Source organism: Serinus canaria (assembly GCF_022539315.1).
Source record: "Serinus canaria isolate serCan28SL12 chromosome 7 unlocalized genomic scaffold, serCan2020 HiC_scaffold_29, whole genome shotgun sequence".
Classification (NCBI taxonomy): Eukaryota; Metazoa; Chordata; class Aves; order Passeriformes; family Fringillidae; genus Serinus; species Serinus canaria.
In genome coordinates this window covers 1,277,870-1,301,228 of record NW_026108147.1, presented here as the reverse complement: position 1 = coordinate 1,301,228, position 23,359 = coordinate 1,277,870, and the positions used below count along the sequence as shown (strand labels likewise).

The following is a 23,359-nucleotide window of genomic DNA, read 5'->3' as shown; positions in this document are numbered from 1 at the left end:
ACACAGGCTGCACCTCCTCCTCTGCACCATGGCAGCACCTCTGTGCTCACCCTGCTGAGCTCACAGCCACGTTTTGTTTTCTGTATGAAAACTGCCCAGGGATGCTCCTCAGGCAGCACTGCTCCTGAGGCACCAGGGGATTGGGGATCCAAATGAGCTAAGCTGCAAACCAGATAAATTCTGGCATCTTTATAGCTCTAGGAAGAGCACTAAAAAAACCTCAGTGCCTGTTTCAGGATATAGCAGGAAGTCAGCCCTGCTGGCAGTAAGAACAGGCTATTTATGTCTTTTCAGCTAGCCACATCAATGAATTCAAAATTTAACTCAAGGCTCAGGTTTGACCCTCAGCAAAGGTCACATTTTGACCACTTCACCTCCATCATTTTGTCTGCCATGAGTCTCGACAGGCAGCAAACACTTCAGCCCATGCCCCGTGATGCTTAGTCAGAACATAACCCACTTTTCTAAGAGCTGTTCCCAGTGCTTCTGGCAGAAGGGGATGGATTGTAATGCCTCTCACAGTCACTGAATAGCAGAGGGACACTTTAAGCTAGAATGAGGTCTCATTAGTAGAAGAGATCTTGAAGGAGAAGAGCTTGGCAGCATTTAGTAATGCTCAGGAAGTCAGAAAAAAGAACAAGATTATCTAGAGCTGGAAGAGGAAATATTTTTCCTGAAAAGGCACCTGATTCTCCATATGAATATCTTGGGTGATCATTTACCCCAGAGGTTAAAGCAGTGTAAAATCAGCACAGCAACATTATGCTGGCTTTGCACTAGTGCAACTCCATAGAGACTACCAAAATCCCTATCCATGAGAAACTTCACAGTGTATTGTGCCATTCACATCCTCTGAAAAAACCCCTCCACCCAGGATTTCTCTCCTGGGAAGCTGAGAGGCCTCAGAGAAAAGGAAAACAATTCTGATCTCATTTGCTTCTGCTGTGCTGTGCTGATGTGGAATGTGTTTGGGGATTGTTCATCCACAGGGGATTGTTCCATTGCATTCTGTGTGAGTTGTTTTGGCTCTTTGGCCAACCAGGGCCAACTGAAAGAGTCAGGAGTTTCCATAATTTTCCTTTTAGCACTGAGTAAGTTCTTTTCTGTGTTCTTTAATAAAGTACAGCATTCTTTAATATAATACAGGATAATAAAGTAATAAATAAGCTTTCTGAGAACATGGAGTCAGATGCATCATTCCTGCCTTCATCAGGGCATCCCCTGCTGTTACAATAGTATCTGAGTAAAAAAACTGGCTTTTAATAAAAGGAAATGTTCCCTGGAAGGATGAATTCTGACAGAACTGCAAAGCCTTGGCACTCCTTGCAGCTCCTTGCAAAGCAGCTGCCCTTGCCACCCTTGGATATTGTTTCAGACAATCCAGAGCATTCATCCAAGATTATGGTAATCCCAGAGCACTAGCATTACTCCCTAGCAATTACTCATTGTTTCCCAAAAGTTCATTATCATAAAGCTTGAACATGATTTGTAACAAATGCTTTTGTCTTTCAGTTTCATCGTTACAAACTTCCCTAAATTAAAAGGGTTTATCTCAAGTGGTACTATCAGCCTGCAAAATTCAATATATTTTAATTATGAGGATGAGGGAGAGCTGAGCCTTCCTAGATAATGACAAAATGTTCTCCATTTAATTAGGCCACATCAAAAGGCTCATATTTAAATTCTCTTCAATGTAAAGGTGAAATAAATGTTACAGCATAACTAGATTATTGAAACAGGCCAGCCCCTGACGAGGGGGGGAGAATGATGCATCTGACTCCATCTTATCAGAAGGCTAATTAATGACTTTATTATTCTGTATTGTTCTATCCTATGTTATACTATATTAGATTACATCTAAACTGAATCTGCCAAGCACCCAACTCTGCACACACTGCCCAGAATCTCGTGGCTGTCAGTGACAGTCCCACCACACACACACACACACTTGGTCCTCTCAGGCCAAGGAAACAAAACACCCTCACTCTGGGTAAACCATCTCCACATTGCATTCTACTTTGGCACAACACAGGCACAGCAAATGAGATAAGAATTGTTTTTCCTTTCTCTGAGGTTCAGAGAATGTGAAACCCAGAAATATTCTTGGGAAGTTGTGCCTTGCTTTTCTCTGTGAGGAGAAACGTGGCGACACGAGAGTATTCCTTATAAATTACATTCTGCAGTGGTAGACACTGAGGTGCAGAAGGAAGAAAAGCAGAGGGTTTGGGAACTGTTTGGCAGCTGACTGGTGCAGCAGAGCAGATTTCCATGTCCTGCAGCAGTGTTCACATGCTTCACATGGCATGGCAGCACTCCTGCCCACGCAGAGATGGCAGCAGCACCATGGCACGGGAGCTTCCCAAGGCCCAGCCTGCTCTGACTGTGGCTGGGAATTACAAACACTGTGAACAGAAGGAGCCAGAGGTCCTCTCTCATTTACAGAGGCATGAGCCCACCCTCCTGCCAGTGTTAGTTGGCATCAGGCTGGCACACAGGCAGCAGGGGGGCATCAAGGCTCGGCACAGCACACGCTGCAGGTGTGGGGATTGGGACTGTGAGAACTTCCAGTCCTTCCTTACCTTTATTAGAAAGATACAGAGGTGCTGAGCTCCCAAACTGACTCCTGGATGCCTCTGATGCAAGCACAAAAAGATTTTTAAACCTTGGGAGTGCAAAATACACGTGGTAGGTGGGGGAAGGAGAAGAAGATGCCTTCAAGGCTGGTGGCAACATGCAGTCCAGGAAATGCAGCAACCTGCAAGTCAAGCAAGACTCATTTCTCTGCTCACTGCCCAGAGCTCCTCCAGATCATGGACTCATTTCTGCTTGGTTGTTTCCTAGGACTGTTTTAAATGGCCTCAGAGCAAAGAGCTTTCCTAAAGTTTTTCAGAAGGTTTTTACTTTTATTTATATAAAGAATACACTTTCATCTTGCTGTGTTTTGAGAGCTCGACAGGAAAGCAGAAAGAGGTAATGTGAAATTGTCCAGTATCTCACATTCTTTTCTTTTTGCTTTCACTAAGCTGAACCATCCCAGCCTGGCTACTAACTCAGGGGCTGCCTGAGCAATCCCCAAGTGATTTAAAGGGTGCTAACTGCAGAAGAGTAAAGCCAGGAAGGTGATCAACTGGAGAAAGAGACTGACTTCAATATTCAACTGGGTCTCCTGGGAAATCAGGCCTCCAGAGCTTCCCATCATTCAGCACACTTGGAGAGCCATCCTCCAAAGTGTGCTCAGCAGAGTGACTACTGAGGAAAAAAAAACCACTTTTCCTAAAAATTAGTTCCCTTTATATTTCATCAGGGCTCTTGTCACCATTTCTTGTGCTTATCTCAAAAGTTGTGCCTTGTGCTGTCTCTTATACCTTCATGAATCTCTTTTATCAGCTCTCTTTTAAGACAGTAAAAAAGAGTAAAATTATTGGAGTGCTCATAGATTAGGATATTTCTTAACTCTGAACAGCCTCCTCTTTCATCTGTCATTGTCAACCTCCCCAAGATTAATAAGAAAAAGACATTTGTAAGAGAGAATCGTTGAGAGCAGAGAGGAGCTTGGCACAAAGGATACTAATTGTAACTTTATTTTAGCTCTGCATTGATCCCAACAGCTGTAGATACTTAAAAATCTTTTCCTATATTGTCCACACAAAAAAAGAAAGGAAAAAATCAAGAAAATAATTCAGCCAAGCATCACTGTCAGCCTGAAGTGAGCTGGAGGAGGATTCTTTGACTCCTTCTGACCATGACAGAAGTTGGGGTTTCATCTTGCATCAGTCAGAGCAATGGGGAGGGAGGGGAGGAGACACCAAAAGGAGATGGAGCAAAGGCAGCAAAGGGGATGGAGTGTGTACAGAGGGGGGAAAGGGCCCAGAGTGCAGCACCAGCAGCAAAACATTCACATTACTGCATCACCACACAGTACTGCACCATCACACATTCACATTAATGCATCACCACAATTCACATTATTGCATCATCACACATTCCTGCATCACCACAATTCACATAACTGCATCACCACACAGTACTCAGAGTGCCTGCAGCCCTGGTGTGTTTTTCTAGAGGATTCCACTCCAATTGCATGGACAGCAAAGGAGCTGAGCATGAAGCACCTGCAGCAGCTGCAGCAAAAGGATGCATGTGTACTTGTATGGATGCAGCCACACTGCCAGCTAAGTGGCACAGCAGCACTGCTCACACAGTTGAATCAACAGCAAAGTTTTCCTATTTTTCCAGAACTGGCAGCCCCTTTATAAAAGTTCCCATCTCTCCAATATTTGTTAGCCCACTGCTCCATCCTGTGTCTGCTCACTTGTATTTCACAGGTCTGTCTCAGGGGATCAGGGCTTCTCCCTTCTCTGGAACACACTCAGCTGGAGTTGTTGTCCTCCTGCTCCTCTCCCAGCACCTCCTCCCCTCTGAGGCATTGCAGCAGCTCTGCACTAAATGGGGTGGTCACTGTCACCTGTAGGAATGATGGTTTCCTAACAGACCAGTGCTCATCAAGGCTTTAAAAGAAGACTTAAAAAAAAGAAAGGCAGGATCCTGGCCATGTAGAATTTAAGAATGAGCAGCTGTCACAATCCAGGCCTTTATTTCATCTTCAACTCATAAGGTGAGTGACAAAACAAAAGAAGAAGTACAAGAGAACACAGATGTTTTAGGATATTGCTTTTTTCTCTACTAGAGGTGAAAGCAGGGTGGGTGGATGTGAGATGACACCAGCTGCTAATGGGATTTTTGCCACTGAAAAAACATGCACAGGTTGCCTTTGGAGTGCTGCTTCATTAACCACCATTAGTCACCCATTTCACAACTGAATGGGTGAACAATTGATGCCTTTGGGCTCTCCTGGAGTTTTGGTTGGTTTGGGGGATTTTGTTGTTGTTGCTGTTTTTCTAATAACATCTCTGCTCTAGAAGTGCAAAGCTCTCCCTGTGCACAGCAGGCAGGGTTGTGTTCATCACAAAATAAAGTGCTGAAGAGACAGCATGAAAAAAAGCACAGAAATAAAGTCTGGCTCAAAAATAGGTCTTGGCAGTTGACACCTAGTGTTCAGAGAGTCCCTTGGTAACTAAAGGCAATCCCAGACTCTGCTCATATCAGGAACAGCTCTCATCAGATTTTATATCATTCCTGATAGGTTTCAGCATTAATTAAAAAAAACAAAACAAAACAAGAAAAACAAACCAGAAAACCTCTTCACCCTGATTGTCTCTCCACACTCAAAGCTCCTTGGGACTTGAGGGAACTTGGGAGGACACACAAGAAGCAGCCTAGGTTTGCTCATCTCATCCACACCACCATCAGCAGCTTCAAAAAGCACTGCCAAGGATAACACACCCCAGTGCTACAGCAGGGATCTGCTCCACAGGCAGCAGCTGAAGAGCTGCAAAAGCAGCAGAGAGGGTGGAATGGAAATGAAAGGGGCATTGAACTGGGAGGGGTAAAGCACTGCAACACTTTCACTTCATTTTCAAAGGGTTTGATTTTAATGCCCGCGATCACGGCACTGAGAGTTGGACAGCAACATGTGGGAAGTGTTTGGGGAGTTCTGCCCTTCTGAAGGCAGAAACAAGGATGAGAAAGAGTCTTTATGATACAGGGAGAGCCACCTCAATTCACAATATTGAATGAGAAAGTCAGAAATAGTCAGGTAATAGCCTGAAGGACTGAGCAGAACTTGGAAGCAATTCCAGGACACACACGTGCAGCCTTTTTCTCCCATCAAATCTGCAGGCTGAAAAAGACCAAACAAAAGCAAAATACATGGAAAGGATGGTTAGGTGGATGATCTGACATCCACTCTCTCTTGAGGCACCAGAGGCAGTAAGATTGCAGGCTGGAGAGAGTTCTATGCAGTGTTCCCATTGTCAGTCTGTCTGTAGTGGAAGAGACTCCTGGAGTCCAATTTTCCAGAGTATTTGAGAGCTTCAGCAAAAAGCTTTGTCACCTGTCAATACAAAGCAGAGGAGGACTGAGCATTGCAAAGGCTGCATGACAGAGCAGGCTCCACATTTTTGCTCTGTCACCCTGAAACTTCCTGGTGCAGGTCCAGTCCTTGAGCCCATCCAATCAATACCAATTTCAAGGTGGCTTGAATTTCAATACCAATTTCAAGGTGGGCACATCTCCATCTCCAGCTGCAGAGATGGAGATGTGCCCAGGCTTCCTTTGCAAGACAGCTCTGTCCCATGAGAGCTGCTGTTTGCAGCCCAAATGTAAAGAGAACCAGGCTTGTTTTCCTCTCTCAAACTCAGAGATTAAGACTCTACAAACAGTTCAGTGAAAGGCATCAAGCAAGTGTGGTAATAAATTTTGGCTGGGGACCCTTGTGGTTGTCAGAAGGTGTTTTGCTAGTAGGCAATGATGCATCTTCAATTCCCCACTCCTGCTCATCACGCCTGGCCATCATCCTGGGAACCTTCAGCTCATCATCCTCCCTGCTCTCCACTCACTCCAAGCACAGCAGAAGCTTTTGAACAGCTGGACACCAGTTCAAGGCACTGGGTTCTGTGTCAGGGCCCACCACAATCAGTGGGAGTTTGGCTGCTGTGCTTAATGAGAACCAGATGAGGCTTTTTGGTGACAGCCAAAGCCCCTTGCAAAGGAAGGCAAGGTCCTGCTGGCAGCAGCAGTCCCACCTTGCATTACCAAATTTTTATACCCTATCAGTGTGGGGAGGGCTTTGTCAGGAGCTACAAACCCACACTGACTGGCAGCTGGGACTGCAACAGGACAGGCAGCAATTCCACTTGGATGGCCCTTCTGGACTGGACTGCCCCAAGCAAGGATCGTTCAGGAAAGCACAGCTACATCCTGAATGATCCTTGGTTTAAGGACCATGATCCCTAAGGTTTAAGGACCATTCCAGGATAACATTCTACTAAAAAGCACTTCCTGTGCCTAATTTAAAGATGTTTCATTCAACCCTGTGTGAGATGTTTGCTCTGAAGTGTAAATGATGCAGCAACAATTTCAGCTGCACAGTGCAGGACTCAGGACTTCAGAATTTTTTTTTTTTTTGGTTGGTTTGATTAGGTTGGGTTGCCATTGGTGTCATTTTGTATGGTAGCAAAAAGAAGATATATTTAAACCACTGTGCTGCCATGATTTTCACATACATTAATTGTCAGAGATAATGAGGGTCAAAAACAGACTGGAATTTACGGGCACAAGGGCTTGGAAGCTCTGAGGGCTCTTATGTCTAAGAGGAGAAAGAACAATGTGGGAAGTACCTTGAAGTTGGTGAGCAGAGCAGTGCCACTGTCAACAGCCATCCTCCGGATCACATAATTGTCATGGACAAACCTGCTGCTGCTGTTGGGCAGGTTAATCACCAGATCTACTTTCCTATCCCTCAGCAGCCTGAAGAGACAAGGCACAAGACACTGGGACAATGTGTCCTTCCTAATAAAAACCTCAAATTAATAGCACAGGCAAGCTAAACAACCCTGGAAAATGTCATTTGAGTTTAGTCTTTGCTCAAGAAACAAGGGTGGATGGAGGGGTTAAGGCACTAAGCTTTATTCAGGGGTTTGGATTTATTTCAGTTCTAGTCAGCAATGCAAAGCAGAATTCAGCCTTGATACAGCTCAGCACAACTGAGATGTTTATTTAGCCTTTTAATGACAGTCAGTCATGCTTCAGTTAAAAGCATGACTGTCATTAAAAGGCCAAATATTCAGATTTCATCTATCCTTGTATGAAAACAAAGCATGGAGCAATACATGGAAGCCACACCAAACAGGACTGTCCAATGAGGAGCTCATTAAGCTGAAACCTCCCTGCTGTGGCAACTCCAGACAGAATCAGATAAACCAAAACTTTTGGATTGAATTCAAAGCCAAATTAAATCCCTTCCACTGATCTCACCAGGACCTTGTGAGATCAATTTGCCCCTTGATTTGCTGTCCTGGATTGTAAACAGCCATTGGACAAGGTGGCTTGGTCTCTTACCTCCTGACTGAAGGCAGGCTGGGACTCTGGCCCTCCTGTGATGGCCATGCCACAGGATCTGCTGGGATGCCATTCGCATTCAGCCAGGCTGAGGTTGCTTCTGTGGCATAAAGCTGTCCCAGGAAAATAAAAAAAAGGTGTTTACTATGGAATTCACAAAACACTGAACTCATCTGGGCCTGACCCAACACACAGCCTTGTTGTCAGAGCTGATTTTGGAGGGCATTTCTCATAAAAAGGGAGTTCCTTCATCCAGAGAGACACCCAGAGAACAGAAGAACCTTCCCAGCTTTCTGTTATCTGTGATTTCCTGCTGGAGGACACTCAGTGAATGGTAGCAGCACTTCCAGGAGCAGTGAAGTGGTTCAGGAAAACCTAAATCCCTGTGACTTTCAATAGGGCCTAAGTTCAATCACTTGGGGGGTTTTTTTTCCCATGTTTATTTTCTTTTTAATGTTTAGTGCTAAGTCTTGAAAAGCAGAACTCTCCCCAATCTTCTGGGGCTGTGTTGCTTTTCCATAGAGATATGGATGCAAAATAACACAGAGGAGTCACAAGAGTGATGCAAACACCACAAAGTTCATGATCTGCAGCTTGTGTCACTGAAAATGCAGCACAGATAAAAAGGTCTTCCCTTCCTTGTCTCTGCCACACATGGCATCCCACTGGCACTTTAATTTCCTGGAGAAGCTGGGGGAGTGTCCAATGCCATCCTGGCTGCAGAGCCAAGGCTGTTCCTGCCCTCACAACTGACCCATATGCTCAATTAAACAAACATGAAAACTTTTAATTGGCTGGTGCCTGCTGACTTTATGGATCACTCAGCTGAAAATCCCTGTTGCACACTGGAAACATCCTTTCTTCTCCATCCCCAGAGGAACTGCAGTGTCCCTGTAGCAGGCTGGGGTCATGGGAGGTTTTGAAAGCTCTCCAGCTTTCACTGAGTGGAACCACCTACCTTGAAGCCTTGCTGGTGCAGCAGTTCTGCCACACCGAGGAACCTGGGGCGGAAGGACTCCTGAAAAAGGGAATTTCTTAGATATAGCACCAAAGGTGGGATTTGAACAGTACATTTTTGGGCAACATGAAGCACATCCACACTGTGCTAAGAGGCAAATTCACTTTTCTGTGCTGAGTGTGTGCATGGACAGAAATGTCTGCATGTGCATGTACAGCACCATTGCCAAGAGAAGTGTCTGCATCCTGGAGCCCAAGAGACTCTGAACTAAGACAGACTCTGCTAGACCAGACTAAATCACACTGCAACCACTGAAGATTTGCTACTGTATATTAAATATCTGGGCAACTGCCTTCTGAAATACACCACCTAGAGTCTCCTCAGTTCTTAATTCAATGTGTTTTCAATTGCTCAGACATTTGCTTTCTCTTCTGGCAGCTAACACGTATGGATGGCTTTGGGCTGCCTTTGAGAGCTCTGTTTGCACACTCACACAAACAAGAGCTTGTGCAGGTGTGAGTCCATTTCCAACTCCTGTGGGAACATGGAAATGGACTCAGGAGACTGGGATGCCACATTCCCATGGGGACCTGAATGCCTGACTCACAGCACCTTTGAAAGATTGTCTTATCATGCATTTCCAGACTCAACATCACCCAGAAAGATACAACCACCTCCTGCAGACACCTGAACAAGCTGTTCTGGAGTAACAGCTGAGAGAAAGGATCAGCCTAAGTATCTCTGGGATGTTGAAGGTACAGCAATGCAAATATCAGATGCAACACATGCCCTGCTCACTCCCAAGGCAAGCCAAACCTTGCTTTTAACCTTAGCCTGCTCTGGTCTTACCCATATTTGCAAGTAAGATGGTTACAAGCTCCCTTGCTCCTGCTGGAGCCACTGAGAGCTTAACCTTTATGGATGAGAGAGCAATATCCTGAAGGGTCAACAATTTCCTCAGAAGAAAAGGACTAAAGAGGGTTCTTTCCCCTGAGCACTCATTCTGAAAGCCATCTCACTCTGTACATTAGCTGGGAAATAAATAAAAATAAATAAAAATAAAATAAAATAAAATAAAATATAAATATAAATGTAAATATAAATATAAATATAAATATAAATATAAATATAAATATAAATATAAATATAAATATAAATATAAATATAAATATAAATATAAATATAAATATAAATATAAATATAAATATAAATAAATATATATAAATATACAGGGTTGGCAGCTTCCCAGTGAGAGAGAGTGATTCTGCCTTCTGGTCAGGGGTGTTGGCTTTCACAACAGCATTATAAACTTCTATCAAACATGTCCTGAACACTTGTGACACAGAAAACAGCCTCTCTGCAAAAAGAAATTACAGCTGTCAGCTTGCATTGGAGCAGCCTCAGATTTACAAGCTGGCTGAAATAACCTGTGTAAGAAACCATTAGTTACTAAAGGTGAAAAGTACAAGCAGATTTACTTAGTGGGAGGCATTTATTGCAGGAGAATTGCATTTTTTTTTTCCTTTATCTGAAAAGTTCCATTTCTTACAACCCCTCATGTTGTCCAGCAAGCCTTGCTGTTTGTAAAGGACCACATCCTCAGCTCATTCCATGCAGATCCATCAGTTCTCACTGAGATCCAGCTCAGAATGAAACCAACCCATCTCCTGGCAGAATCCTGGATTCTGGATCCAAACCCACAGGGGAGGATGCAAAACTTCTGCTATGTAAGGAACCAAGGCAGAAGGTTACCTTGAAACAACAGACTTGGAGTGCCAGGTTTTAAAAATAAAATGTTCTATTAATGCTTTCTGTATCTTGAGTGTAAGACAGATGCACTCCATCCCAGAGGGATCACTGAATAGCCCAATCAGTAAAGGAAAAAACTAGCTTTTCAACTTTTTTTGCAGAAAATATAAATTATTTAATGGTCAGCTCAGGGTTTCAGCAGCCTAGATTTCTCCAGACTGTGGGAAGACGTAGGTTATCAGCTGACACAAACTGGCAGAGTTCCATTTGTCTCCCATGGAAGTCATAATCCATCTCCCCTGGGAGAGCACCAGACCTCTCAGAGCCTGGGGACCCCTGCCCTGGGCAGTGTCACTGTCACAAAGGACAAGCCAGCAGGCTCACAGTCCCCACCAGCTGCCCAACCTGCCTTGTGCTGCCCCTGCCTGACCTGGCCTGGTGACCTGGCTGTCCCCAGCCCAGCATGGCACCAGAGGGTGACCTCTGGAACTGCAGCTCCAGCAAGGTGGGATCATTGCCTGGGCACCCTGGGCTCAGTTTGGACTGCAGATCACTGCAGCACCACTTGACTCTCAAACTGCAAAACACCCCAGAAACATCTGCAAGGAAACCAAGATCTCCCTCTCTCCTCCTGTTAAATAAATCCATTTTTTACCTTCTAGAAGGCAGTGTCCTCTAACTTTTGATTAATAGCAAAGGTATAGATGTGCAGCATAACAAATCACTGAAACATGAGCCTAGCTGCTTTGGAGAAAGCAGAATTCAAGACCATTTTGCTTCTTATTTCTCTCTCTACAACAGATAAAAATTCAGTCTAAAACTCAGAGCAAGGTGCTGGCCACGAAGCAATGAAGCCTTCAAAATTGGGGTGTGCTTTGAGCTCAGCACCTAGTGCAGGTGGATCACAGCACCTTCCTCAGAGACACCAGGGCAGCCTGTGTGTGTGCCCCTGGCAATGATCAGCCCCCAGAGCACCAGAACAGGCTGCAGAAATCATCCTGGCATTTGAAACCACTCCGTGATGGTTGAGAGAGGCTGTGTGCTCTCTGTCCTTCTGTGCTTCCCTGTGAGGACACCCCAACAATTTTGCCTGTTCATGTTTGTGAGTGAAACAAGAAGAGTGCTGGTGCTCACAGCCTGGTGCCTCAATCCTTGTGCCTCTCATTCCTGCAGAGAGGGGCTCTCCTTTTTTCCAGCCTAATACTCAAAGACCACTCACAGTCTACATGTCAGGTGAAGGCCAACATTTCAACCTTCCCTTCCCACAGGGCTTTACTGCCCCTCTGTTTCAAAGCAGATCCTTGAAAAGCACAAAGGTGACAATCTCCAGGTGAATGAAGATCTCTCCAAGGTTTGCTCCTCATTGTCACACTGCACTTCAGGAGAAACACATTGAATCCATAAAGCCACAAGAATGAAAGCAAGGCAAAAGCTCCTGAGCTCCTCTGTGCTGCTCCTTTCTAAGCTCTGATCTTTAGGACTCACCTGGATTCCAATCAAAATTCCTTCCTTAGGAAATGTAAAGCCTGTGGCAAGCAGAGCCTTCTGGAAGGCAGAGTACACATCCTCCCCAAAGCATGCAACCTGCAGAAAGGCACAAAGAATGCATGAGGGGGAGCCCAAAACCAGCCCAAAACCAAGCCAAAACCAGCCCAAAACCAACCCAAAACCAAGCCAAAACCAAGCCAAAACCAGCCCAAAACCAACCCCAAAACCAGCCCAAACCAACCCAAAACCAACCCAAAACCATTGCTTGGAAAAGAAACAGGAATGACATTTTCAAACAGGACCTTTTGTTTCTGTGTGAAGACAGACTGCTCTGCATGGAGAGCAGACTAAATCAGAAAATCACTGCAGACAAATCTCATCATTTGAATGGAGCAATCATGGAGGAACAAGCAGTGCTTTGGTTTCAAACATCACACTGAGGAGTAACAATTGATTCTGCTCAGTTATTGGGATGCTGAACACAGCCTCTGCTCCAGTGTTTGGGATTGCACTGCAAATTATTTAACATTTTGTGAGAGCTGTGCACACAGGCAGGCTCCTGTGTGCCTGCAAACCAGGGTAAGGCAGGGCTGGTGCTCTCATGCACTCCTGCCACTGCTTGTGAAGGAAAACCACAGGATATGAAGATGTTTTTCCACTAAAAGTCCACAGATTAACAAAATTCAAGTCAATTTTAGTATTTACTCAAGAACAAAGCAATCAGGAAAGTTCATAATAATTTATTTGAAATAAATTATAATTTTAAAGGAACAGTTGAGGAAGAAACCAGCAAGAATCTTTTATCAGCTCTCCAGCACTCAGAACTGGTGTGGAGCTCAGTTGCTGACAGAATATCATAGGGTGACAATCTTCTGGAAGGGCTCAACTGCATTCCTAACCAAAACTGGGAATTCTGGTGACAAAAAGAGGAATGAGAGAGCTTTTGTGAAAGCTTAAAAAGATAAAAACCAACCAAACAACCTTCACTTTTTCTGGTCAGCTCCAAGCTTGTTGAAAAACAACCAGAAGCAGAAACTGTCACTGATTTTTTCTCTGTGAAATAAGAAATCTACCAACAAATACAGATGGGATAAAGGAGCTGATGGAGAATTGCTCTCCCATTTTCCTCTTATGGTCCTTCCCATCTCAGAGTGAGCCCTCACATTCCTGGTCTCACCACGGTGAGCAGAAACCAGTATTTCATAAAAAAATCCATTAGGATTTGCCAGATCTACTGAATTAAAATAAAGAACAGCTAAAGAAATAAAAATCCCACAAGGGAAGGGATAAAAAAAGTCACGACAACACGATAAATTCCATGTTTTCTATGTGTTTCTATGTGTTCTGTATTCCTGGAGTTTTTAGGGGGACAGACAGACCCTCCTAGCCTGGCAGGGTCCACAGCCCCAATCCTCCAAGGGACCCCAGCTCTGTCTTCTCCTCTTGTGGGAACCATGGCTTGCAGCAAAATAAATCTCTGCCAGACAGATGTGACAAATTCAAGCCCAGATCAAGCCATGGGTGTGAAAAATGTCTGTGAGGAAGAACTGAGCTTTTTACCCAAAGCAAGTCATCATCCTTACTCCACGATAAGAAAGACTTTCAGAACTGTCACACTTTATGGCATTTGTGAATATGGATCTTTCCAACTCATAAAAGTTAATAATCCCTCCTTTATGACCATGGTAATCTCTAACTCTGTAGAAAGCCCAGAAAAATAATTCTTGTCCCTAGTTACATTTTTATGCTTTTTTTTTTTTGGTGAGGAGGTTGTCTCTGTATTCTGTTTTGTTCTGAAAATCAGGAAGTCACAGAAGCCACTTGACTTTTTCTGCCCATTAACTACACTGAAAGGAAATCTGCAATACTGATTTCCAGCAGAGTGTGAAGAGTAAAATAAAACCATTCTGGAGAGATGCAGGAGACCTAAAGGCTGTTCTTACTTTGCATCTGGGTAGGGCACTTTTCCACAGTAAAATGATAAATGTTTCCTTTGGACATACCCAAGCTCCCATCCAAAGGAGCAGTCCAAGACCTGCCTACTGATGGCACAGCAAGTCTGATCAAATTAATTCAGTGTTTAATCCCTTTCCAAGAGGGAATTCTGGCCCAGGATAAGATTTTGCTGCTGCAACTCACTCTAGAAATAACAGAGCACATAAAATTTAAAGACCTCTTGGGTGTATCTATGGTCACCCTCGATAGCTCAGCAATAATTCATGAAGAAACCTTTTGTTCTGTGTGAGTCAGGGGATATGGATGGAAACCTGTGCCTGTGAGGGTGAGGATGCTGAGCCTGGCCCAGCCCTGTGCCCAGCCCAGGAGATTTTCCAGCAGCACCTCACAGCCTGGCTGCACAGAGAGTGGGGAAAGCTGCCCAGGCTCAAACCACCCACAGCTCCAGCAGCCACCACATCTTATTGTCTCTTTCTTTCACTTTGGTATCAAGCAACAAGAAGACACCACACATTTTTGCTGCCTTTCAGCAACTGGCACCTCCCAAAACCAACCCCTGGTGCCCAGGGGTCTCCACATCACTGCTGCAGCAATGTCCACAGGGCTTGGCAGCTGCCACAACTTGGATTTCAGAGGCACATGAGTGTAAAACAGCCACCCAGAACCCAACAATTCTCAGATAAACTCATTTCAGGCTATCACACCAACCAGGTCCTACTGGGGGAGCTGACATGCAGGTAAACAGGGACATCCAGTGGCTGAACAAACTGGGATTGCCAGGACATTGTGGGGTTTGCAGCCAAGAAAGATATTTTCAATTTTCTGCAGAAGCAACAGATGCCATCATGATTCAGGCAGTAATCAGATCACTTCCAAAGATTCATGATGTTTAAAGTCAACTTGGTTTAAAAAACAAGAAAGCAAATCTAAAAGATACCTCCCCAGTAGAGGCCATCTCACACCTGAGAACAGGGTCAGCATCTCTCAGCCTGGACCAGGAAAACATTGGGGCCTGGGGGAAGAAAGAGGCAGGAGAAGAAGGAATAAAACTTGGATCATTTCAAAAAATATATATAAAAATTCCAGCTACAATGACAGAAAGAGACATGAATTTATCCAAAAAAAAGCAGTGGTGGAGGCTGATAAGCAAAGAACTATTTGGTGAAATAATTCCCTCAGCATCTGGAGGATGGAGTGGAACAAATGCCCATCTATTGCTCCAAGGCATCCATCACCTCACTGGCACCCTGCTCACATTCCAGAGGGAGATCTGCAAGCAGGGGCAGCCCACTGCCAGCGTGGCTTTAAGGACACATTCCTAAACAAAAAAGGCTGTGAAGCACTGAACCCATGGGGCAAGGAGAGACCCTCCCTGGATCCAGCTGCCTTGCCAGAGAATGCTGCTCTCCAACAAATGTTTCATTTGCAGAAATAAAACCATTCCACCAGAATGCACTTTTTTGGGACAAATAAGATGAAACTCAGCAAATTATTTTATATTTTCCCCCTCCCTCATCTATAAATATACATTTGTAATTTCTTTCTCTTCATATGCTGATATTAAGCCCCTGGATCACTGTTTAATATTATTATTATTATTATTATTATTATTATTATTATTATTATTATTATTATTATTATTATTATTATTATTATTATTATTATTATTATTATCTGAGGACTTAGATCACAGCACTGAGTTCTCTTGTCTCATTTGATCTTAAAATAAGAAACATGGAGGGGAGAGAGGAAAAGAAAGTCTCTGTTAAAGAACCACATGGAGCAAACATGGAACAAATCTCTTACAAGTGATTTTTTGGGGGGCTTCTCCATGTCTTAAACCACTAATGGTATTTACATAAAGGCAGCAAGATTTCTGCTTAGAAACAAATCTATTTTAAAATCTGAAGCCATAATTCTGTCCCTGGAGGGGACCCCAAGGGTGACACTGAAGATAACACAGCTGCTGCTTCATGACACCAAACAATGACCAGTGAAAATGAGACAGGAGAAATTCAAAAAGGTTTCTCCAAAAATGTTGTGTGTCTTTGTGACTTTTAGATCTGGTTTCTTTTAAATCTGGTTTGTTTCTCTTTAAGTAAAGAGAAAATGTTTACAGTGGCCAACTCAAGCAGAGATAGGACAGTCAAAGGGATTCTTTAAATACATTTAATACATGGATTATTATTATTATTTTAATACATTTAATACATGGATTATTATTATTATTTTAATACATTTAATACATGGATTATTATTATTATTTTAATACATTTAATACATGGATTATTAAAGCACATTGTCTTGAAAGGTAATTTTTATTACCTCCCTAATTTTTATCTGCCATGAACATGGAAATGCAGCATCAGGAGCAGACTCTGATGCTAAACCCTATTTAAATCTTAATCATTTTCTGCCCAGATTTAATCTTGGTCAGGCCCTGACACTGGCACCAGTCTGGGAGCAAACATGGCAAGACAATATTTCAGTCACTAAAGCTCAAGCAGTGGCACTCAGATCCACAAAGGAGCAGCTCTGCTGAGAAAGAAGAAAACAGTTTTGTGTTTTCTCTCAAGAACTGCTGAAGATAAAAGATCCTGTGTCCATGCAAATACTACTGGCAATAAATTGTAAGAGGATAGAAAATATGATGCATGAATAACAACAAACAGGCTAAACTAGGATGTTTGTCAAAGTTTAGCATTTCCAAAGGTGTTAGCAGGTTTTTGTATTTGACAAATCCACTCAGAATGCAAGCAGTGTAAGAAGCTTTGTAGGGGAGTTTCCAAGAATAAAGCTGGGTTTTCTGCTCTGTAGCCAGCTTTCCCAGGAGAGACAAAACTCTGGCACTTCAGCTAACAACAGAAGTGCAGAAGCCCCAGGTCTAAAGAGTAGAAATGTGCAAAAATAAATTAGGATCACAAAAAAGAAAACCAAAAAAAAGGTCTCAAGTTTGAATTTTGGATAATGCCTATCTGTGGCATCAAAATCAAATGTAAAGATACACCTATACTGGTTAGCTTGGGACATAAATTTGGCTTGAATTTTAATAGTTCTGAACATTTTATTAGTGGAAAGATGTTAGGTGTTTTCTGCTTCCTCACTTTTCACTTTAAATGGAAGCTATTAGAGCTTGAAAGTTTCTGTGTAAACAATTCTCATTATCCTTTGGATTTTCTGCACCACTGTTCCAGATTTTTTTATGATCACTTTTTTTTCTCTTTTCCACTAAGCATTCAAAAATATCTGCCATCCATTTTATTCTGTTGGATCCTACAGAAGCTTAGCAATTAAGCACAGTAAAACCTTGGCCTCACTGAGATCAAAGGATGCAAGACTTGCACCCCTGCTTTAACCAGTGGTGCTCAGAAAGGGGGTGATGTGGATTTCACAGCCCAGTCCTGCAGACAGAATGGGGGAGCACCCACAACTCAAAGTTGTGCATGCCCACATGTGCATTATACAGAATTGTGAAGCAGCCTGAACTTCAACTCTGCAAGTGTAAATTTGTAATGCAGCTCATAAACAGCATTCAGAGTGGGTTAGATGTTAAAATTAAAGATTTTGTTTCACTGGATAATTTTTCTCTGATTTTTCTCTCAAGTTTCCAAACAGAAACTCCAAAAGGTCAATTTGACCTTTGGCCAAGGAGAGAATTGTTCTGTCTGGGCATTAATCACTAACTGTACATTCCTGTGTGCTGGGGTTCTTTTGGAAACCATACCTTAATCCCAACACATCTGGATGGGCAGAAGGGATGTTCCATTGTGGGCAGGGATGACTCATTAACCTCCTTCCCAATCATCACTTTGGTGGCCACATCAATGAAGTCCAGCCCCAGAGTCTTGGATACAAAGGGGAAGGAGCGTGAGGCCCTCAAGTTGCACTCAATCACCTGGTGGGGTTCAAAGGAGAGAAACAGCAGGGTCAGGCACTGTGCAGGGAAAAAACACACTGATTCATATCTTCTGAAAGCAGCCCTGAGTGCTCTTGGCAGATATATTCTTCAGACTGTCAAACAGGAAAACAGGAACTGGGATCATTATTAAGACAGGGGTGGGGAATGGGCAGCCTGAGGTCCAAGCAGCTGAGATCCATCCCTACAGCCTGAATATCAGAGCTGAGGGCAGCCAGACTTCACTCACAAAATGGGCTTTACTATGTCCCAAGTTAATGTGCAAGAGGAACATTGCACAGGCATTAGGGACAACCTCCAGAGGTCCAACCTGCTCCTTTCCCCATGGTGGTGGCACCTCCTGAATGCCAGGGCTGTCCTTACTGACCTCCCCCACCCACACATGGCAGCCTTTCAGCCAGGCTGGGAAGTACCAAAGTTCAACACAGCTTCTGCAGAAGTTCTCCTGGAGTCCAAGAGCAGCAGAGGAATTGCTGGAAGTGAGATGGAGTGAAAGGGGGTGAGAACAGTGAAGGTACAACTGAAAATCAGGGGCTGTCCAGAGAAAAGCACCACTGTGGGAAAGCAAGGAAGAGAAAACTCTGTTCTCTCCCTCTGGAGAGTTTCTGAATGACCATGTGTGAAACAGAGGAAAGGTGAAGAACAGTAAGTACATTTACTCAACTCATAGCCCAAACAGGAATTTTTAACAGTAATACATCTTTTGTTTTCTGTCACATTTTCTTCCTACCCACTGCATCCTCAGTCAGACTCTGTTCACATTCCTCTGACCTCCCTCCATTAGCAACACAAAGCCAACTGAGGGGTCAGACACTGCTCCTTCTGGTGCTGATAGCTCCTAGGAATACTCAGATAACCTTCCTAATAGCTTACAGTAAAGGTTTAAACACTTACATTGCCTTGCTCTCTTTTCAATCCCTTTGAAGGTTTAATTCAACATGAAAATAGTTAAATCTGAGAGAAGATATTGGAGATCTAGCAGCCATGGGATGAGGTGCAGGTCCCAGTGCTGCCCATCCTAATCCAAACTGAATTTAGGGAAGGACAGCAGCCCAGAGTGAAACAAAGCTGCCAGACAAAGCCAGCAGACTCCCTTCCCCTCGGTGTGAGGGCAGGGCAGGATGCTCTCTGCCAGGCAGAGCTGTGTCACCAAGGGTGGCACAGGCCCACACCCTCTGCCAAGGCAGGTTTGGTGCCCTGGCTGCCACTGCCACCATGCCCCCAGGGCTCAGCACAGCCCCACTCACAGCAGCTCTTACCAGCACATTGCTGCCTTGCACCAAGAACTGGATATTGAATGGACCAGAGATGGCAAAAGCCTTTGCAATCTTTTTTGTGGCAGCTTTTACCTGTTAAAAAACCAAATCCAGAAAGTTAATGTGTGTATATGGAATAAATAATGAAGTTTCACACAATAGAGAGGATCCTGGCAATAAATGACTAGACTTGTGGATTTCTTTAAACATCATCTCCCTCTGCCTTGTTTTGTTCTCTAAACCCACATTTTGGCAACAGCACTATTGCAGAAGCAAACATGTTTCATTTCCCTGGTAACCTAGAGCCTGAAGTGCCATCTGAGGGCAGAAGTAAAAATCAGGATTTTGTGTGTGTGAGAAGGCAGAGGGGAGCAGGAGAAAAACAAAGAATCAAAGCCTTGCCCTGTAGGAATTCCTACACTGGAGTCTTTATACCTTTCTTGGTGATAAAATGAATAATTTCAGGTTTGTTATTTGAGAATAACTAATCAGTTTTGTGAGTGTCCTCAAAGCCTTTCCCCAACACAAACTGGGAGGAAAGCCTCATTTCCCAGCTGTGGCAATACAAGGGTTTGAAGAGCTTTGCTACCTTCAGAAAGAAGACTTTGGACATTTTTGGAAGCAGAGCTGGAGCACAGATCATTCATTGCATTACAGCTTTTGCTGGCTTCCAAGCAAACCCCCAGCAGGATGACATAAAGGAGCATGGCAGATTTCATTTAAAAATGCATCTTCACAACCAACTCTGCATCACAAGGTTTATTCTTTAGAGGGGGTAAAGCCAAGATTAGGTGAGGTTCATTCATCCTGATATTATTTTTGGAAAAGCAGGCAGCTAGGAAGTCAGAATTATTAAAGTAATGTGGGAGAAAAGGAAGTGGAAAGAGAACCATGGCCTAGGTGTGAATTAGACAATAATCTAAGCTGGTTCTAAACCAAGGAAACAAAAAAACCCTAAGGGTCTAAAAGTGTGCCCTGTTAAAATTACTGGGATCCAGAAATTTAATTAATCCAATCACAGGGGCACTCTGACATCCTTCACTTGCACACACCACACTGGCCTCAAAAAAACCATTGCTGGTTTGATTTCTCCACTGGTGGTGCAGGGAAAGCAGAGTCAAACCCTCATTTCCTTTCTATTTTTTCAGTGCTAGAGCAACACACACCTTCTCCAGGGCCTCCTGGCTGATGGTCTGTGTGGGGAACACGAGGGTGGCATCTCCTGAGTGAACCCCTGCATCCTCCACGTGCTCTGAGACAGCGTGGGAGATGACCTGCACACAGCAAGGAGACAGCACTCACATCCTCTGGAAAAATCCCCTCACCCAGGATTGTCCTCCTGGGGAGCTGAGAAGCCTCAGAGAAAAGGAAAACAGTTCTGATCTCCTTTGATTCTCCATGTTGTGCTCATGTGGAATGTGTCCTGTGGCCTGTCAGGACTCTGGAGAGAGTCAGGAGTTTGCATTATTATCTTTTCTTTAAGTATCCTTGCTCTATTCTTTAGTATAGTAGTCTTTAATAAAATATATATAATAAAATAATAAATTAGCCTTCTGAGGACATGGAGTCAGATTCATCCCTCCTTCCTTCACGGGGCACCCCACAAATGCAATAATTGGTCACTTCACCCTCTCAGAAACTGCTCCTTCCTCCCCAGCACAGCCCAGCCTCCCGAGCAGACCTGGGGCTGAAACAGGACACAGATGGAGGGGGAACAAAAAGTGAATTTCCTACAGTTTTGGGGAGAATATGCCTGAAGCAGACACTGGGCAGATGAACGAGGAGACCAGGTCAGTGTCTGCTATCATGGTTCAGCAAATCATGACTGGGATAAAACCCTGGAGATCCTCGGGCTCCTTCCTCTCTCTAACACAGGTGGGCTCAGGAGGGAAAAGCTAAGGAGGCTTTAAACCAGCTTTTTTCAGTTCTGCTTGCCAGAACACAAAGAACAAGCATGAACTAACATCACTGGTATAGAATTTTATTCCCCCTCTCTTGTGGTGCTTTAAGCAAACAGAGGAAATCCAGGCCTAAGGATTAAAATTGAATTAACTGCACCAAGGCATGCAACCTCAATACCAAAAAAAGTGTTTGTGTCTGGTTTAACCATCTGGTTGTGATGGTTAAAAATTAAAATTGAAAAAAAATATTATTTCTGTTAATTGTGAAGTTTGTGGGTTTTTTGCCTTTGCTGAGTAATGAAAGAAAATATAAAATTGCAAGGAAAAAAAATAAAGGGAATAACTGTGGTAATTCCATAACCTATGATAAAATTCTGATTAAAGTCATTCCTGATGGCAGTGATTTGCAGATCTGGTAAAAATTATATTCAAAAGGATTCATTTACATGGATGAGCAATGCTTAAAAAGAAATTGGTTAGATGTATAGAATCAGAGAGGTGGAGCTTTCCAAGCACAACAGCTTTGACCCTCAGATGAATTCTTCTTGTTTCCTTACTCTCCTCAGCATGAATCCATGGCTCTGTAGTAAATCATTCAAATCACACATTTCTGCAGATCTCAGATCCTGAAAAAACAAGTTGAATATTAAAGAAAAGCAAAGTACTCACTCTTCCTGCCTTGGCTACAGCATCCATTTCCACCTCACGGGCATCCTCAATAAATTTAGTGAGTACCACGGGGTAATCCTGCCATCAAGACAAGAAACAATTAAAAAGCTTTTATAAGAGTATTTGTAGAGCACCTAGGACACTCATGAAGCAAAAAAAACAGAAGAACAATCTATGAATATCCTCATTCCCACAGATAAGTGAACTCTGCAAAGATACAGTGGGGGAAACTTGGCACAATTTCCCCAAAACCACTGATGCAAAAAAAAATCTGAGCTCTCCATAACACCAGGACAGGGAAATTTGGGGCAAAACCACAGAGGTTATGGCACAAAGGAGACAGGAAGAGACTCATGGATGACCTCTAAGCCCATCTCCCAAAGCCAGCCCTTCAGTCCAAGGTCTTCAATTCTCCCAGCCATCTCACCGGACATGGTGCTTCACAGAGGAACTGATCCTTGGTGCTCTCAGTCACTTTGGACAGTGCTTGGTTGCTATTTTACAGTCACATATTTTAGATGTATATATATATATATATATTATATGTGTATATATATATATATATATATAATATGTGTATATATATATATATATATATAAAATATGTATGTATATATATTTGATATGTACATATATGTATATGCATATATGTAACCAATCCATTCCTGTCTAATTTCTCTGCCTAAGTCTCCCAGGGAGAGGCTGTCACTAATTATAGCTGGCCTTGACTCTCACTACCTTCCCTGGTGTACTCTGCTTTCCTTCCTCTTCTTCCACCCTGCTCTGGGATGCCAGCACACACCTCCACTCTCCTCCAATACTTTCTCCTTCCAGACACTTGCTCCAAAAAAACTCTCATCTGCATTCTCCCAGGCCAGCTTTGTGTCTCAACATTTTACCTGTCCCATCCACTCTGAACTGCCTATTATTTATTAGAGAATAAAATGGAATAAATGACAGTTTGTGCATGTTTTAAAGGCTCCTCCTGAAAAAAAGACCAAGCAACTCCAGAAGTTACAAGACACAATTCCTTCCATTTATCAGTGCAAGGGTAAATTCACAGGCAAGGACAATGCTGAACCTACATTGTTTCATAAATTTAGTGGCTTGTGTCCTGATGCTTTCTGTCTTGCTGCAGTTTTTCACCTGAACATTTTATATGTGCACACAACCTTGTTTACCTCAATCTGTCTCAACCTGCATTAGAAGCTTTGAACATTATTGACAACATAAATGCCATAATGGCACAACACTGAAACAGCAAAGTCATTAAAACAACAGAACAAGAACTGCTCAGGGCCTTCACCTGGAGGAGTTCTGGGGAATGAAGGAGAACAAGGCTTTGGAACCAGAAAAACTGAGCCTAAGGAACAAGAACTAATCAGGGCTTTTATCTGGAGGAGTTCTGGGATGAAGGAGAACAAGGCTTTGGAACCACAAAAACTGAGCCTAAGGAACAAGAACTAATCAGGGCTTTTATCTGGAGGAGTTCTGGGCAATGAAGGAG

The 23,359-nt window shown here is 43.4% G+C and overlaps 1 protein-coding gene across 1 annotated transcript in view; it reads right to left on the bottom strand.

Annotated features, from left to right (window-relative positions):
- Positions 1-5,586: 5,586 nt before the first annotated feature.
- Positions 5,587-23,359, bottom strand: part of CPS1 (carbamoyl-phosphate synthase 1) — a 71,387-nt gene continuing 53,614 nt past the window's right edge. Inside the window, exons 29-38 of the mRNA XM_009088363.4 lie at positions 21,853-21,930; positions 20,449-20,556; positions 19,286-19,375; positions 17,835-18,005; positions 15,048-15,122; positions 12,152-12,250; positions 8,918-8,977; positions 7,960-8,072; positions 7,239-7,368; positions 5,587-5,953 (exon numbers count right to left, since the gene is read on the bottom strand). Of these exons, the coding sequence (XP_009086611.3) occupies positions 5,855-5,953; positions 7,239-7,368; positions 7,960-8,072; positions 8,918-8,977; positions 12,152-12,250; positions 15,048-15,122; positions 17,835-18,005; positions 19,286-19,375; positions 20,449-20,556; positions 21,853-21,930 (1,023 nt within the window). The 3' untranslated portion in view covers positions 5,587-5,854. The remainder of the gene's footprint in view (positions 5,954-7,238; positions 7,369-7,959; positions 8,073-8,917; positions 8,978-12,151; positions 12,251-15,047; positions 15,123-17,834; positions 18,006-19,285; positions 19,376-20,448; positions 20,557-21,852; positions 21,931-23,359) is intronic.